Raw genomic sequence first — 19,256 nt, forward strand, 5'->3', positions numbered from 1 at the left:
GATAGATAGATAGATAGATAGATAGATAGATAGATGATAGATGGATGGATAGATAGATAGATAGATAGATAGATAGATAGATAGATAGATAGATAAACAGAAAGACAGACAAATGACAGCCTCACTACTTAAGCCAGTCTTGTGTGAAACTCAGATTGACTTGTTGTAGCCTACTGAGTGCTGGAATTATAAGTGTGCAGAACAATAACCAATTTATCCTCAGACTTTTGAAATGCCCAACATTCAGAATGTAGTGTCTGTTCTAGAGTGTTATTCTCTGATTGAGCAAGGCTGCTTTTTCTTTTTGGAAAAAGCTGACCCTGAATGGTATTAAACACGTTCTTAGTTCTTTCTCAAAAAGTCATTAAGACCATTTAGCAAGTTTTAATCCATTGTGACAGAGGTCTATAGACAAATGTACAATATGGGTGATAACTTCATGACTTTCTTTACTGTATAATAATTGACATGGGTCATTGGTAGAGAAGACCAACCTCTTATCTTCAGGGTTCAGAATCCTGAACATAATGACTTTAAAATCCAAAGCTGGACAGAACATGCCAGAGCTGACTTTGGATCTTCTGTAACTATCAGTATAACCTAATGACTAAATGTTCAGTTAACGTTAGCTGGCTGTGCTTTTTTTAGTGTCCTATCTCCAACTCTTCGTATATTCTATAAATATTTACTGAATGATTATTATAAGCCCATTCTTTACTATTTTAACATACTTTTTGGGGGGTTCTCTCTTTTGCTCTGGCTTTCCTATAACCTGCTCTGTCGACCAGGCTGGCTTCAAACTCCCAAAGATCTGCCTGTCTCTGCCTCCTGAGTGCTAGGGTTAAAGGTCTGTGCCACCGGTCGTTTTTGTTGTTACTGTTTCAGAGGCAGGGTTTCTTTATGTAACTCTAGGCATATTTTCAAAATTCTTCTTAGGCATAAACTATTCTATATAAAATGATATGAAATAATACTTGGTCAAATGGAATGTGATCTACATAATGTATAGGAAATCAATCTACTCCCACAGCATTTTGACCTTCCAGGACATAACTAAATTATATCATAACTACAAGCTCTACTGAGTGCTCTGGCATTTTTTCCACTTGTATTGGGAGAGTATTAAACTTGGAATCTAGTCTATGTTGATTAAGTGGGTGTCTTCAATTGGATAATTCAATAATTTTAAAACTTTTATCTTCCACATAGAATGAGGATGAATCATACTAGATGATGTAAGTTTCCTCTAACTCTAAAAGTTTATGTTTCTATGATTAGCTTGCCACTGACGATTTACATTTATATAGGAAATGAACCTGAAATCCTCAGAAGACAGAGCTTATTTGATGTCAGCGTATTAATGAACTCCAGTGGTCTTGTAGTTGAACATAGTTCTGGAAGCCTCATTGAGGAAAAATCTTTGTTCTTTGACAATGGAGATGGATTTGGAGATGAAGGAGCTGCAGGAGAAATGATTGGTATGCTTTCTGGTCATAAAATATCAAATGTTTATTTTAATCAAATCACTGTAATATATCTGCTTTGCTACATCAAATTGAATTTTCAGATACATATCTGTACTTATAGGTCAGATTATTTTTCACATATGTTTTCAAAGTCTATAATATTTTAATCTAGGCCTAGTTAATAGGTATCTGTTTAAACACATTTCTATAGAAGCTATTAACACCTATCTGTTTTTATTTGTGTCCTTAAACTTTGGAAAGAAGTGTACTCTTCAAAAAATGTACTAGATTATATGCTGGTAACATTGTCTTCTTTAATACAAATTGTAAAATATTCTTCAAGGTCAGTATAGCATTTTATATTTAAATCACAAATTAGTATAAAATAGACATTTTGGAGTGATACTGGGAAAACAAAAGTATGTATTTTAAAGATTATTAGTTATATGAAATACATTTACAGATTTTTTTCAGTTTTCATTAAAAGTCTAGTTATTAGCCAGGCATGGCAGCTCATATCTGTAATCTTAGAACTGGGGAAGCTGAGGTAGAAGAATCATGAGTTTAAGGCCAGCCTGGACTTTATAAGGAGTTCTAGGCCACTTCACTACCTAATGAACCCCTATCTCAAAAGAGAAAAGGAAGTAGGGAGAGGAGAGAAGAGGGATATGGGAAAAAAGAAGTGTGGTTTATCCCTTGTATAAACCAGGGCTTCTTAAACTTTTTCTATCCACAACCCACTTTTGCCCAAGAAATTCTTATGTGGTCCTTGGTATACAGGTATGTAAAATATTCATACAAGGGGTTGGAGAGATAGCTCAGCAATTAAGAGCACTGATCGCTCTTCTAGACAGACTGGGTTTGGTTCCACATTAAGGCTCACAACCATCTGTAACTCCAGACCCAAGGAATCCAAGACCCTCGTCTGTCTTCTGTGGGTACTTCACACATGTGGCACACAGATATACATACAAGCAAACACCCAGTACACATAAAATTTAAAAATACATTTTAAAAATTAAAAAATAAAATGTATATACAAACCAAGTGTTTACTAATAATGAATAAAATAAATTTATTCTAACATAATTATTTGGTATACTATATAATTTTATCATTTATTAAAATAAATATTCATGAAATTGAGATAATATGCTTACTTTTACATTAAAATACTAAATCTTGGAGCTGGAGAGATGGCTCAGAGGTTAAGAGCATTGCCTGCTCTTCCAAAGGTACTGAGTTCAATTCCCAGAAACCACTTGGTGGATCACAACCATCTGAAAGGGGGTCTGGTGCCCTCTTCAGGCCTTCAGGCATAGACGCAGACAGAATATTGTATACATAATAAATAAATAAATATTAAAATATTAAAAAAACTAAATCTTTGCTAAGGTTTTGATACTCCAGGGTGTAGAGCATTTTTAATGTTTTTCAGAGTTGATCAATATTTCAATTTTAGAATTTATAGTGATGAGACTGATTTAAATAATTAGTTATATAATTTTGATTTTTAATTGGTTTTCCTTCTTGCCAAAATTTTCATAACACCCCAACCCCTTCTGATTGAGTTATGTGACCCGTATGGAGTAAAAACAATTTAAGAAGTAAGAGTATAATGTCTTATATAAACTAATGCTAGAAAATGTTTAGCTAATAAGAAGTATTTATGTTTTTAAAGACAATCTGTTGCAAGATGAGAATACCCTTTTAGAAGACATATATTCAAACAAGGAAACTTCTCTGCCTGCTGAGCTTCCCAGTAGTATAATAGGTATGTTGAAGTCTTTTGCATAGAAAATGTATAGATTCCGATGTTTGGAACTTCTAAGTTTCAGCAGCATTGTAATGAAGAATATTGTCCTTCAAATTCTCTTAATCTAGCCCTAGATAATGTAGAACAGGAAGTTAGAGTCTGAAAAAGTAATTAACCAGGATTGGCTTTAGTAGAACATATTTATTCTTCTCAAGCAGGATACTTTCAAATCCTAAAAAATAATACGTTATATGGGAAGAAAAATTATCACACTGTATGACTTGACCATTGGTGTACATTTTAAGAGAAGTTATAAATTTTCAACTGAGCTTATTTTTCTTTAATTGAAATTCTTACCAAAATACCTCAGATGAGTTGTTGCCTTGAAGATAGACTTTTCCTTAAGTATTAAAAATGTAATTAAAACATTGTTTTATTTATTATTTCCTTAAGTATTAAAAACAAAATATAAAAACATTGTTTTTACAATGTTTGATGTTGCATTTATTTTGTGGCACAATAATCAAAATTAAAAACAAAAAGTTTTGGGCATTCAAAACTTTTATGGGTCAATTGCGGTTCAACAGAACATAGATACTTTAGTTGTCGTAGCAAATTTTTATCAGTCACTTTTTTATTTTATTTTCCCTTCTATGTGACTGTAGCCCAGCCTGAGCTATCTCATATGTAAATGAGGGTGATGCTATTTGACTCACTCAAAAGTTGAGGGTCCCAGGCCATTTATTCCTGAACTTCTTTGCCTCTGTTACACTTCGTTATTCTAAGAATTAATGTATCATCCCAGCTAGCAGTATTTCCACAATTATTTTTCTATTTTATTTCTCATATTGTCTTCTAATGTGTAGCATAGTCATATGCTTCTGTTTTTGCTTTTATTAGTAGAACCAGGTAATTCAGATGACCAGTGCCTACCTGAAGATGAAAAAGTAAATGAAACAACATCATCAAATGAAGAAGAAGGGTTTACTCTTGACCCAATTGATGGTTTAGTAAGAGGTCTCATGTTTTTATTTTTATCTTTGGTACCCTGGTATCTTAATTGCTTTGAGATATGCAAACAATCCATAGAATATTACAGAAGACTGCCAGCATGATAATAGCACTGGGCATTAAATAGAAAAGAGTATGAAAGCTATCAGAGATAATTCTTTCAACACATCTAGTCCTGTTCAAATCATATGTTCAGTTTGAAAAACTTCAAATTTAAAAACCGAGTTCAATTCAAAATATTTTCAGCTTTACTAAAGACAAGCTTGACATCTGCCTTCTGCATGGTGTGGTATTAGCTGCCTACTTAGAATTCATATATGAATTTCAGTGCTGGGAGGTGAAATACACTGGAGAGATACACATTAATGCTTTGAAACATTATTGTGTTCCACATTTTAAAAAGAAAAGCTCCAGATTCTTTAACTTCCCACTCCCTGTTTGCCATTTTTCTGCAGTTGCCCCTTTAACAAGTGACAGGGTCCCTCTTAAGCACCTTCAAACAATACTTTGAAAAATGTATCAGCTTTTGACTGCTCAAATACTCTTAACTTTGCAAAAACTTTACAAAGCTTTTTTTTTCAAAGAACAGAAGGATTTTCTTCCCAGTGCAACTCTGCAGGTTATTTGTGATATTCTTTCCTTAGATATGTAGTAGCCTAGAATATCATTTTACAAAACTTTCTAAGTCCATTTATGACTGTTTCCCTCTAGACATTGCTGAGAGAAGGAAAAACAAAAAGAGAAGGCTGCTCATAGATCCAGTCAAGGAGATAAGTAGCAAGACTATGCATAAGCAGCTTACTTCCTTTGTTGACACTCTCATGGTTCTGGACCTTGCACCCCCCACACAAAGATTGATGATGTGGAAGAAGAGGGGAGGAGTGGATACACTTCTGTCAACCGCTACCCAGGATCTGATTCATGATGAACTGAAAAAGGTAATTGTTTTTATTCTTTTGCATGGATATGATGTTTGTTTCTAAATAAATATGTTTATATTTACAACATAATTGGACATGTGGGGAAAAGAAACCATTATTTTAAAACTTAATTTGTTTAATAATTGTATATAAATGGCTTTCCCTCCCAAGACAGGTTCTCTCTATGTAACTCACTACATAGATCAGCCTGGCCTTGAATTTACAGAGAAACACCTGCCTTTTTCCCCAAGGTCTGCACCACTCTGCCCAGCTTGAAAAGTTGTGTATGCATGGCTTTTACTTTTAGCATATGTGCTTGTGCTTTATTGAATTGCTTTATTAATATAAAATCAAGAATATAAATGTGTTTTTACAGTTGTTTGCAAAATGCTTCCTGTCCTCTGACTTAAAACTTGCAAAACTTATACAGAAGGAGTCAGTAAGGAAAGAAGTGGGAACCAAAAACATTTTAGGTAAGATTTCCTAATTCTGTTAATGTCAAGGGGAATGTTGTATAAACAAAAATTGAACTCTACGTCTCAGAATGAAAACTAGGCTCAAATCTGTATTGTCAAATATAACCACTATCTACAGAATAGTATTTTAAACTTAAAATATTACCTTAATATAGCATTTTTCTGCTTTTCACATTAATATCTGTTCCAAGATGTCATTGAAAAGATAAAATATAGGCCCGTCCTTGTGTCACAGGCCTGTAATAACCACCCACTCAGGCAGGATTGCAAGTTCAAGGCCTGCCTGGGTTACAGAGCAAGTTCAGAGCCAGCTAGGTCAAGTTAGTTAGATGCTGTCTCGAGCTAAAACACACGAAAAGGACCAGGTGATGTAGTTCAGTGGGAGAGTACTTGCCTAGAATGTGTAAGGCCCTAGGTTTAATACCCAGTATCCTCTCTACACACATACAAAAGATGTTATTTATGTGTGTGTATTTTTATATATTCTCTTTCTCTAACCTCCTCCACCCTGAAGGCAGTATTCACCAATTCTTAGAAAAATCTTTGTGTCTAGCAGAATAATGTTTCATTTTAAAACAACCTAAAGCTCAGATAGTGATAAGAATGTACTTAAATATTAATTACAACTGTCCTAAGGCCAATATCACCCTCAGCCTAGAATGAAGTTGACAGAATGTTAATAATAGCTAATTATTGCTGTGACAGTTATAAAGTAATATATAACCAACTTCTGTGATGAATAAACTTCCTTTCCCAGTGACCATTTCTGAAGTCATTAAAATTTACAAAATAGTACACCACAGTGAACTTAAACTGTTCCTGTTGTCCTGTGAGTGAGGATGAACGGAGGATGATGGGAGTGGAAATGATAAAGAAGCAGAGGAGGGGAAAGGGAAGGTATAAATTATGTGAGACTCAGTAGAGTTGGCAAAGTTGGACACTCCTCAATTAAATTAGTAGATTCCAAGTTACTGGCCAAAAGTTTTCTTTTTGAATAGCCATATGCCAATTCAAGTTTGAAATGCACTTTGGTAACATTTTCTTTACTTAAGAGTCCTCAGTGATAGAAGAGCCAAATTCCCATGGAGAGTTAGATCAACTCCAGGTTTGGAATGATGTGACTGATGGATCTACGGGTAGCTTTCAGCAGGATATCACTATGAATATTAACTCTGAGGTAAGTTAAGCAGAGATAATCACTGAAATATTTTCATGCTAGTGAAGTAATATTGAGAGGCTAATACATATTCTTACAGATGCAGTTCATATTTCATCTCATGATGTTCAACAGTTTCTCTAAGTGTCATTACTATAAAATAAAACATAATTTTAATCTGCAAGACAATATTCCTCTGAAATTTAGGATGTGAATCACAAGATAAGGTAGTTTCATGCCGAAGCAGTATTTTGTATGACATAGCAAATGAGTGATTGTGCTTGAATCTGGTTGTATATTGTATATATTGCATGAGTTATGGGGTCTCCTACAACTCTAACCAGACATTTGTGTATTTTCTCATCATAAATTCACCCATATTTTTCTTCTAATAACATTTTAAACTTCTCAACTATCTTTACCTTCATTTTGAAAGACTTTCTAAAAGTATATGACCAAAACTTTTGTCACTCTGAAGGAACAAGAAAACAAAAATTTTCTTTGAAGATAGTTTTGTTTGAAAACATAGGAAAATTTATAATATTTGGGCATGGAGGTGCTCACCTTTAATCCTAGCACTCAGGAGCCAGAGGCAGATAGATGTCTGACTTTGAGGCTAACCTAGTCTACAGAGTTTCAGGACAGCTAGGGCAGAGAAATCCTATTTTGAAAAAAATATATAAAATACCTTCTCATTTGTTACTTAAATATTAGGGTCTTATTGATAAAAATAAAAACAATGTTTCTCAGGTATGTTCCATCATCATTGTTAATTTTTTTTTCTGATGAAGAAAGGTTTTTCTTAGGAGTGAGGAAACACATAGGAAGCACAGTAAAAGAAAGACTTTTTGTAAAGCACGGAAGGGGGTAGCTTGGGAAGCAAACGCCCTCCTCGTTGTATTTTGAAAACCATTCAGAAAATTCACTTAATCCACATCAGAACTGTATTAAATGGGAGGAAAGACAGTTCCAGAATACATTAAAACAGAGCATGTTTGACTAAGTGCTTGATAATATACTGCACACTGACACTGAGTTACCATGCTAGCTGCCTTTTGGGGGCTTGGACATTTCCTAGAATGTTTTGGATTAATTGCATTCGCAGAGGAAATATCAAAACAACCTAATATGGACTCTGTTAGTGTTCACTCATGCAGATTTATAATAAAAAAGAGAAAGGTGATCAAGGAAAAATATAAAAATGTACCATTTAAGGAGAAAAGGAGTACCAGGAAGTGTAAACAGATTAAAGAAAGCCCTGATACTAAGAGGAATAAAAGAAGTGGTGACCTCAGAGCAAGACCCCACCCAGTTAAGCTTCTAATTTTGAAAAGGAATTAAAGAAAGTGAAAAGGAGTTAAAGAAAAGCACATGGCCAAGAAGAGTGGTGCCCACCTTTAATTCTAGCACTCGAGAAGCAAATGCAGGCAGTTCTCTGAATTTGAGGCCAGCCTGGTCTACAGAGAAAGTCCCAAGCATATGTCAGGAGTGTCCAGGCAATGAGGCCTAGAGAAGCCATTGTGTGAAGCTGCGAAGTTGAAGCTTGGATTACCTTGGAGATCCCAAAATGTTGGAGATACCAGAGCTATAGGATACCTGCCAAGAAAAGCTGCTAACAGGCAGTGGAACCAACCCAAAAGGAAGAAGTGTGTTGCAGTCAACAAAGCTGAAAGAGTTGGAGATCTGAAAAGTATTTTGATATCAGACATGGAGATGCAGAGTTTGGAGTTTTCCCAGCTGTTTTTTAGTCTTGTTTTAGTCTTTCCTCACTGTGCTCCCTTTTGGAATTGTAAGGTACATCCTGTGCCATTATATGTTGAAAATACATGCTATGCTTTTTCATTTTGATTTTGCATGGACTTACTGTTAAGAGATTGCATGGGTCTCAGAAGAAACTTTGAATTTTAGACTTTTAAACAAGTTTGAGACTGTTATAGACTATGGGGACATTGAAATTGGACTAAATGCATTTTGCATTATATTATGGCTACAAGCCTATAAGGACTGGGGAGTGGAATGTAGTGGTCTGAATAAAAATGACCCCCATAGGTCCATAGGGAGTGGGACTATTATGAGGCCTTATTGGAGGAAGCGTGTCACACTCTGTTCCTGCTGCCTACAGATCAAATTGTAGAACTCTTAGCTGCTTCTCCAGCACCATGTCTGCCTGCATGATACCATGCTTCCTGTCATCATGGTAATAGACTGTAAGCCAGCCCCAATTAAATGTTTTCCTATTTATAAAGGTTGCTGTGGTCATGGTGTCTCTTCACAGCAATAGAAACCCTAACTAAGACATAGGTTAAATTAGTTTGTAAAATTATCGTTTATATTAATAAATTGTTTAATAAAATTGAGAGTTGTTCATTTTTTTTTTTTTTTTTTGGTTTTTCGAAACAGGGTTTCTCTGTGGCTTTGGAGCCTGTCCTGGAACTAGCTCTTGTAGACCAGGCTGGTCTCGAACTCACAGAGATCGGCCTGCCTCTGCCTCCCGAGTGCTGGGATTAAAGGCGTGCGCCACCATCGCCCGGCCGAGTTGTTCATATTATAACCACTAGCAGAATTACCTGTAACTTCTGAATTTTCTTTGGCAGGATATCTTTGACATGGCTTCTCCAGCTGCTGAGGGATTATCTTCAATCAATGCTTCCGTGGCCCAAGAAAATTGTCCAGTTGAATTGGTAAATATATTATAGTCTTTGAGCAATTTTCTTCATATTTAATTATTTTTAGATTTAACTTAATTTTGGAAATTTCATACATATACAGAATGTACATGGTTATCGTATTCACTCTCTGTTATTCTAGCATATCTCCCACCAGCTCTAGGAATCCTTACTTATACTCAGTGTATTAAAAAAATAAAGGTCATGGAAGTAGGAGGAGTGACTAATAGGGAAGAAAGAAATATTCTTAAAAGTTGTCTTCCTAAATGTTAATTTATTTAATTAAAATTTATTTATTTGGCTTGCTGAATTTCCATGTTTATTTATAAGTTTATAATTTAAATTTATGATCTCAAGAAATACATTTAGCTGGGCTCGGTGGCCCTTACCAGGCAGCAGAATCATGAGTTTGAAGCAAGCTTGTACTACATAACCCCAGCTACTATGACTCACACAACAGCTGAGATATTTGTGAATCATTTGGTGAACTATGAAGAATTCCCATAACTTTTTCTTATACATAAATTATTTTGAGATTCTAAATAAAGGAAAGTGTACAATTTTTATTCTTATCAAAAGTAGGGGCATGTTTTAAAATGCTGAGAATCACTGTTTTAAATCATTCTTATCTTTGGAAATTATACTATATTAGGATATAACCTAGGGCATAAGTTTTATTTTTAAAAAAATAGTGTGAGCATCTCTTCATCAGTATTATTGGCGCAAAACTTGTATCTGTAAGAAAGTTTTAAAATCAGAAAATGAAAATGCTTAAAATCAGAAAACGGTCTGCTTAAAAAGCCACATTTTGATAGTAAATGCAGAAATTTTATTCACTGGCTCCCTATGCATTACTACCAGGTTTCTTTCTTTCTCTCTTTCTTTCTTACTTTCATTTTTCAAGATGGGTTTCTTTATGTAGTCCTGACTGTACTGGAACTAGCTCTGTATACCAGGCTGGCCTTGAACTCAGAGATCTACCTCCTGAGTACTAGAATTAAAGGTGTATGCCACCACAGCCTAGTTTCCTTTTTAAAAAAAAGATGTACACATGCATACATACACATAAAATAAAAATCTTTTTATGATTTTAAAATTTTTATATGTTCAAGTGTTTTATCTGTATGAAAGTACACCATATATGTTCTGGTACCTAGGAAGCCAGAAGAAGGTGCTTGGGTCTCTTGAAACTGCATTTACAAGTGGTTGTAAGGCACCATGTTGGTACTGGGAACCGAAGCCAGGTTTTCTGCAAGAACAGCCAGTGCCATTTCTCTGGCCCCCAAATTACTTCTTTGAACCTTATCCCAGAGTACTGAGGGCAATTTTTAATTTAAAGGTATTTTATCAAAAGTTGTTCAGTAAACACTATCAAATCACCTATTAGGTCCTGGTGTTAAATTTTTAGATTTATTATTTTTATTTATATGCATATATGTGTGCCTACATGAACTTATGTGCATACAGGTGATTGACGAGGCCATAAGAGGCCATTGGATCCTCGGGAACTGGACTTATAATACTTGTCAGTTACTTGACGAGGTGCTAGGAACCCAATCCAGGTCCTCTTCAGGGGCAGGAAGCACTTTTAACTGCTGTGTGATCTCTGTAGCCTCTTACTTTGTTTCAGTGCTTTGTTTGCTGTTGCACACTATGGTCAGAACTAGTGCAGAAAAACTGATAAAATAGGTCAGAACTGCTACTTCTCACCCATAGTCCTTTGCAGCCTGTTCCGTTTTCTTTGTTGTTATTGTTACTGTTGTTTTTATCAGATAGATCAATACCTTTCCTGAGCCGAGACCCCATTCTCATGGCTCATGAGTTGTTAGTTTGTGAGAGATTCGACTAAATATCAAGCCATCTATGGAAGTGATTCAGCTTTAAAATACAAAAAAAGAGTAAACCAATCAGATGACAGACAGTGAGTTAGCCTTATGTAGACAAAGTACCTCAAAATCTGAAAGGTCTCTTAAACCATTTTTAAGGGTGTTTATGTCATCAGCTAGTTCATATAAAGGCCTTGCAACAACAGATTTTCTGTAATTTTTCTGTGTACTCCTGTCACTGGAGTTCAGATTGGCCAGACTGAAAATCCTAACCAAAAGCGGGTGACTTTGCTAACTTTACTTTTCAAAGTACATAAGGGTACAAGCTCTGAGCTGCATCACCAGTTAAAACTGCAGTCTCCTGCTTTGGATCTCTTTATCAGAAGGCATGCCTGGAGGCAAGGTGCAACCCTGTACAGGTTTTGTTGTGTGACAAAACTTTTGCTGGGGATACACACTACACATGTCCATTCACCCCAGACAGGAAACCCACAATAGACCAATGTACATATACAAAGTCCAGCTTGGTGAGCCAGTGAGTTTTATTGGGGTTATTTATAGGAGTATACATGCCGGGTTACTTAGCTTTCCTGTAGGATGGAATGTTTTAATTTTGAGGACTCTATTACACAATAATTGTCTCGTGTTTGTGCCATTCTCTTCTTTATCAAACCAGACGTTTTTTGGGCAGGACTGTGTTACAGTTATGTTTCTGTAGTAGCTTATGCAGTGCTTGGTGAATAGTAAACAGTCAATAAAAATTGCTTAAATGAAATATTTATTAATCATTCAAACAGGAGTCATCAGTCAGCAAACAAAATACCGAGGCAGAGAAATGGAATCAACGATTATTTCAGACATTAAATGAATTACGGGTAAGATGGTATTTTTATTTTACTTACTTTTGTGTGTGTTTATGCACATGTAGTGTATGTGCACATGGATATGCATGTTCTTATGGGGATGCATGTATATGTTGGTGCTTGTATATTGTAGGCCACAAATGGCTTCCTCAGTCTCTCTCTACTTTGTTTCCTGAGACAAGGCCTCTCACTGACCCCAGAATTTACTGATTCAAGCCAGTCTAGCTAATGAGCTTGCCCTGGAGATCCCTTGCCTCTGAGCAGATGTGAACTCCAGTCCTTATAAATGCAGAGCAAGCACTTCATCCACTGAACTATTTCCCTAGACCTTGATTTTGATACTAAAAAATAAATAATATATTAACTTGAGCATCAAGATATTTATGAAACAAGATATTTTTTATATTTTGTTGTTGACAACAAAAGTCCACTGAAGTGAAACGGTTTTGAGTGATATACCTAGGGCTAAATATAGAAGAGAAAAGTTGATAAGGATGACTGTCAGTTTCTGTTTCAAAGATTATATAAATAATAAGTTTTCACTGAGGCTTCATAGTGTTATTATAATTATTTTCATGTAAATTTTATGGTTGTGTTATTTGGTTAGTTATCTCTTTTTAAAAAAGGTTTGTACATATCTAGGATTCTGTGTTGTTGTTGAAACCATGCACTATCTTATTTTAAGATCATTTGTGGTGATTTTTATTTTCTCTCTGGAAACGTTTACAACTTCTTTTTGTCGCCAATGCTCTGAAATTCCATGATGATGCACTCTGAGGGGTGTTTGTTTGTTTGTTTCAAGTTTATTGTATTGATTTATATTGGGTAGTTTTAATCAGAGATATCTCAGTGGTTAGGAGCACTTGCTCTTGCAGAGAACCCAGATTTGATTTCCACTATCCACATGGTGTCTTACAACTATCTTAACTCCAGTTTCAGGGGATCTGACAGCCTCTTCTGACTTCCATAGGTGCACATGGGTTATACAACATACATTCAGGCAAAACACTCAAACACAAAATATTTATTAATTAGACTTTTTATTGTTGCTTGTTGTACAATAAAGTATTTTACCCATTAATTTATAAGTATTTTAGACTGTCAAAAACTAGTATTGACATTTCTAGAAGTTCTTTACAATCATCCAAAGATAAGTATAAGATAGGTATAAGACACTGGTGTATAAGATAGGTATAAAACACTGGCAAGTATTTGGTCCAGTATTTCTGGGTAAATAAAAACTATGCTTTTGTAAGAATCTAATTCCAAATCCTAGTATTCATTGAAAGTGCTATGTTCCTCCACAATTTAATATTATATTGTATCTCACTTATTTTTAGTAGGTGCACAGGCACCGTGTGATAACTCCAGCCAGGAGATGTTTACATAGCTACATTACCCTGCCACTGAAACCGACAGGTGCACTTCCACATTTACTGCGAAGGTTATTTTACAGGCTTCTCTAATGCCTTTAAGGCGAAGACCCACAATGGACTGATTATTTATTATATGTGAAACCTCACAAAGTCCTGTGGGTTTTTCCTGTTTTTAAGATGAAACTAATTGCACTTTCCATAAGATATATTTATGTTAATATCACTTTTTAAAAACTAACATTTATATAACATATAAATTTGTATAAAACTTAGTAGTTTTGGTGCATTTTCTCAGTAAAACAGGTTTGGTCTCAGTGATCTATGTTTTTACACACTAGAGTCATTCTGTTACTCTTTTTAAAGATATCATAGCTTATCAAGAATTGCAGAAGACTGCTTTACTTCTAATAATTTTTCCCTTTTCTTTTCTCTTTTCTAATTATTTTCCCAGGAATACAACAAGATGGGGATGCAATCTTTTAGTCTGATAAAGCTATGCAGAAATTGTGACCGGAAACAGACAGCTGCCAAATTTTATACCTTTCTTATCCTAAAAAAACATCGAGTTATTGAACTGAGCCAGAGTGTTCCCTATGCAGATATTATAGCTACAGTGGGACCAATGTTCCATAAGATGTGAGAGAGATCCAGAGCATGCAGGTGTATGCCATCACTGGCACTGCTGCATAGACTATTAAGTTTGCTTGAGAAGCTATCTGGAAGCAGCAGGTGTCTGACCACTTCATAGACAGGCTGGCCTCCCATTTTCTATCTAGAGACAGAGCAATCACAACCAGAATTGGAAACCTATGTGGGGACAGTTAAGTCATTTTTAACTTAACTGATTTGAATGTATGGCATTTATCATTGCCCTCATCTGAGTGTTGCATTTAGATTGTGTTTATGGTACATTATAAAATATAGTGTACCTCCAGGAAACATTCAAGATTGTTTTGTAAATACTGTTTTACATTGGATTATTAAAGTTTGTGGATTTAATGAATAGTTAATATTTTCTTACTTGTAGACATTAGTTTATTTGATCTGCTTTGTAACATCATTGATAGTACCTAATTCCCTGGATTTTAATCTATCATCTTAGTTAAAGAATTATAAAACTTGTTTTAAATTACCTGAGTTACTTAAAATCTGGTTATGGGCCATTTAACTTTTTCATTTAATATTTAATAACTTTTATGGTCACCGTTAATGTCCTAGCAAAATCAAATCTGCTTATGTTAAAAAACAAAACAAAAAACTGGCAGACACTTGTTAATGTTTTACCTGCACATTCAGTCTTAGTAAAGACAGCTGCAAAAGATGCTCTTCTAATTCATGTGGGTGGAGCATTTTAGACAGCAAAAGCATTTGTTTTCTTGTTGATGTTTGAGTCAAAATTTTTCATATGCTCTATGAACTTCAAAATACTCTGTAAAAAGTGTCCTGTGGCACTGTAAATAATGGTACTGGGTTACATTGTAAAACAGTTCAATTCTAAAGAGATTCTTTGAGTATATTTAAGATACAAATAACAGAGTTGTCTTAAATATTTTTACTTTCAAATTAATGCAGAAATTAATTGGCTTGATTTTTGGTGTACAGGCCTATAATTTATATATTTATGTAAGTGTGTGATATATATCTCCATCACCACAGTCTAGACATAGTCAGATCATCTTTATAAAAATCCTTTTCAGGGAACTGGAGAGATGGCTCAGCAGTTAAGAACACTGACTGCTCTTCCAGAGGATCCAGGTTCAATTCACAGCATCCACATGGCAGCTCATAACTGTCTGTAACTCCAGTTCCAGGGGATCTGACACCTTCACATCAATGCATATAAAATAAATAAGTTTTTAAAAATCCTTTCCAGGTTATCTCCTTGTGGTAGTCCCTCTATTCTAATAGCTGGCCACCATTCTCCAATGACTACACTTTTGTCTCTTTGGAAATGTTATATAAATGGAATTATGTGGCATGTAACCTTCTGAGAGTGGTTTCCTTCACTCAGTCTAGTACCCTTGATATTCATCCAAATGCTTTCATATATCCGTATTTTGTTCCTTTTAAAAGCCAAGTAGTATTCTGTTGCCTAGATATATCAGCTCATTTATACTCTTACCCATTAAAAGACAGTTATTTCCTATTTTGATAATTTTAGAGCTATAAGCATATATAGTTTTATACAATTAAAAGTATTTATTTCTCTGAGTAGTATTTCTAAGTCATGTAAATGGATATTTAAATTTATAATAAATTACTTGCCAGAGTTATACCATTTTGCATTTATAATAAAATATGAGAGCTTCAGTTTATTTGTTTTTGGTGGGGGGGAGACAGGGTCTCACTATGTAGCTATAGCTGATCTGAAACTCTATTGTAGATCAGGCTGACCTTGAACTCACAGAGATCTCCTACCTTTGCTTCTTAATTTCTGTATAAAGGAGTTGCCACCACACTTGTAGGTTTGATAATATTTTTGTTGAATATTTTTTATCTATGTTCCTTTTTTACAACCAAAATTTTTATATGAAATATAAAGATACAATCTAATTTCTAAGATGAAATTAAATATATATATATAGTTTTACTTATAAGTATGCAAAATCAAAAGCTACACAATAATGAGAGACATCAGTGGGGCAGATGTGACATTTTTGAATCCCCTGTGTCACTGAGCATCAAAACCCATCAATCAGGTGCACAGGGGTTAAGAGCACTCACTGAACTTCCAGAGGACCCAAGTTTAATTCCCAGCACCCTCATGGAGGCTCACAACTATCTATAACTACCCTTTTCTAGGGGATATTCTACACCCTCTTCTAGTCTCCTCAAACACACAGCACATAAACATATGCACAGGCAAATACTCGTACAAATAAAATTAATTTTTAAGAAACAAACTCTTAATCTCCAAGCAGTCACTGAAGGGAAAGGAACTGTGCAGGGGTGGGGAGACTGAAGGTCTGAATGGCACTTTTAAAAGGACTTGAGTTTCTGAGTTTGGTGAATGTGGAATTAACTTCCCAGCTTAAATTTGGGGAGTTGGGACTTAGTGGCAATATAATTTCCACTTGGAAGCTGTGACAGAGAAATGTCTAAACCTTACCTACCTCAGTCTCAGTGAAAACAAAATCAAAGATCTCATTACAGTAGTAGCTTTGCAAAATTTTAAAAGAATTGGAAGTTTTGACTTGTTTAACTGTAAGGTCACAAACCTGGAGGATTACAGAGAAAGTACTTTTAAATTGTTGAAGTAAATCACCTGCGTAGGTGTTTTGGGCAGGAGGGTAATGAAACACCAGACTTGAAGTACAGAAAAGTATTTCAGATGGATAGGGATTCTTCAATTCTTTCAGAAACCTTTAGAGTATGGCATTTAAAATGTTTAAGAATTTAGGACTTTTCATGACAATGAGACACATTTGCTTCTGGCAGCACCAATCTACTTCAAGAGGAAAATGGGCATCGAAGAGGCTCCTTATGAAGTTGGTTAGCCATTTGGGCAAGAAACTGTTGCATACACTGGACATACAGGACCCACAGAGCAATGACTGTTAAACTTGCCCAAAGATGAGAGGATCCTTCGGGGTTCCTGCTTCATAAAAGAGTCTGCAAGACATTCTGCAGGATACAGAAAAATGTGTCAGACAAACTGCCAATATAGGTGGAACTGTCTTTAAATTTTCCTGCTTTGTGGAAAAGGCTGCTGGATACTATGGGTCTGTAGGCTAAAGATGGATGCCCCAACGGTACAAAAGAACTTTGGGTGACTGTCCAGGCAGCGAGATGTCTCTTTCAATTCTAAAATTTTGGAAGTTGCTTACAATGCACTTCCTGTTTACTTAGGTAATATTATATCCTTCTGAGGTCTTTGATAGAGTTAAAGAATTCATAGTTCTAGTTATAGTTCTCCTTAGTTATGATAAAAGATAAAGTAGACATAAATATTGTAACTGTAATTTTATTTGATACCTGTTTATTATATGTAATTTTACTATGTTAAGGTTAAAGCCTTCCTTATTGTTTAAACAGAAAAGGAGAAATGGTGTGGGAGGTCCTTCTGTTTGTGTGTTGCTTTCATTGGTTAATGAATAAAAAACTACCTTGTCCTAGTTGATAGGGTAGAACTTAGGTAGGCGGGGAAGACAGAACTGAATGCTGGAAAGAAGAAAGCAGAGTCAGAGAGACACCATGGAGCCACCAGAGACAGACATGCCGAATCTTTCCTGGTAAGCCACTGCCACGTGGCAATACACAGATTAATAGAAATGGGTTAAACTGAGATGTAAGAGTTAGCCAGTAAGAAGCTAGAGTTAATGGGTCAAGCAGTGATTTAATTAATACACTTTCTATGTGGTTATTTTGGGGCTAAGCTAGGCGGGTGGCCAGGACAAACAAGCCGGCCCTCCTTGCAACACGAAGGCAGTGGTTCTCAACCTTCCTAATGCTATGACCCTAATGGTGACCCCCAACCATAACATTATTTTAGTTGCTACCTCATTACTGTAATTTTGTTACTTTTACAACTGTAATCTGGTATGCAGGATATCTGACATATGACCCTGTGAAAGGGTCACAACCCAGAGATTGAGAGTCACTGCCCTAAGGGGCATAGTAGATGCCTCTCTTTAGATTAAAAAAAATCTTTGGGGCTTGGTTCATTGTCTGTCATGTCAAATCCATCTTGGTTCCCAGATGTTGAAGCAGAGACTCAAAGTCTCTGGAATGCCTCCAACATTGTGGGGAGCTTGGTGGTCCTGGGAGGCCAAGGGCTCCAGAGATGGCCCCTGGCTGTCCTGCTCACCCAGTACTATAGATCTCTTAGCAAGGACTCCTTAGGGTTTATGGAAGGGAGCCTGACCTAACAGCTTTCAGAATGGCAGCATCAGGTGCCATGGCATTGACAGAACAGGAGGCTGCTTGGGCTGAGGTAGAACACAAAGGCCCACAGTCCCTCCTACTCCTCCTCATGCCTGTGCTGGATGAACCAAGTGTCAACCCCTTCCTCCTTCAGATCAAATCCGGCAGCCAGGGACTTGCAAATTTCCACATCAGAGCCAGGGTCCATCTCAAACTGTGTCTCTAGTCCCAGTTCTTGTGGCCCTGGGGACTCAGGATGCAGGAACTGTAGGAACTCCAAGATTCTCCCATCCTGACTATAGCGGGTTTCGGGAATTTGGGCTAAAATGAACCTTTTAAACTTCTAAACATTGTTTGTCTTTTGATTCACAACTTGTAACTCATGACAAAGGGAAGTGTTTCCTTTTCCTTTGGAAGTGTGGCAAACGTGGGTGGAGCTGTTTTAGATTGCAGTAACGTTTGGTAACAAAAACCTCACCAGGAAGACATGATGTTGTGTCAACAGTCATAACTCCCACAGCTTTGTAAAGAGCATTAAGAGATGGGTGGTCTCCAGTTTCTTGGAGAGATGCCATTTCCCTCCTGTGCCTTTTGTCTAAAGAACTGTCATCAGGGTTTTTTTGTTGTTGTTTTGGTTTTTTTATGTGCATTGGTGTTTGGCCTGCATGTACGCCTGCATGAGGGGAGGGTGTTAGATTCCCTGAAACTGTAGTCATGAGCTGCCATGTCGTTGCTAGGAACTGAAGCTGGGTGCTGTTAAGCCATCTCTCTAGCCCCTGTCTTCAGTTCTTAACAGCAAGGCCACTGGTGGTGTTCTTAACTTCCCCTTCTCTCGGAATGTTTTTGTTTTACTTCCATTCTTTTTTTTTTTTTTTAA

At 35.9% G+C, this 19,256-nt stretch overlaps 2 protein-coding genes across 2 annotated transcripts in view; both read left to right on the plus strand.

Moving 5' to 3' along the window:
- The first annotated feature begins 1,263 nt into the window (after positions 1–1,263).
- Rad21l1 (RAD21 cohesin complex component like 1) lies at positions 1,264–15,642 on the plus strand. The gene is made up of 9 exons (XM_057780779.1): positions 1,264–1,478; positions 3,148–3,240; positions 4,123–4,239; positions 4,945–5,171; positions 5,530–5,626; positions 6,682–6,806; positions 9,380–9,466; positions 12,075–12,152; positions 13,968–15,642. The coding sequence occupies exons 1-9, from the start codon at positions 1,271–1,273 to the stop codon at positions 14,154–14,156; spliced, it is 1,221 nt and encodes a 406-aa protein (XP_057636762.1). The 5' UTR covers positions 1,264–1,270; the 3' UTR covers positions 14,157–15,642.
- Snph (syntaphilin) overlaps positions 12,134–19,256 on the plus strand; it is a 49,330-nt gene continuing 42,207 nt past the window's right edge. The window contains exon 1 of the mRNA XM_057780766.1: positions 12,134–12,152. Within this exon, the coding sequence (XP_057636749.1) occupies positions 12,142–12,152 (11 nt within the window). The 5' untranslated portion in view covers positions 12,134–12,141. The remainder of the gene's footprint in view (positions 12,153–19,256) is intronic.

This window comes from Chionomys nivalis, chromosome 9, assembly GCF_950005125.1.
Source record: "Chionomys nivalis chromosome 9, mChiNiv1.1, whole genome shotgun sequence".
NCBI lineage: Eukaryota > Metazoa > Chordata > Mammalia > Rodentia > Cricetidae > Chionomys > Chionomys nivalis.

Coding starts and splice junctions, on each gene's coding strand:
- Rad21l1 (XM_057780779.1), top strand. CDS start 1,271: ATGATTAGCTTGCCACTGACGATTTACATTTATATAGGAAATGAACCT. Junction 6,807..9,379: donor CTATGAATATTAACTCTGAG/GTAAGTTAAGCA, acceptor TTTCTTTGGCAG/GATATCTTTGACATGGCTTC. Junction 9,467..12,074: donor AAAATTGTCCAGTTGAATTG/GTAAATATATTA, acceptor TCATTCAAACAG/GAGTCATCAGTCAGCAAACA.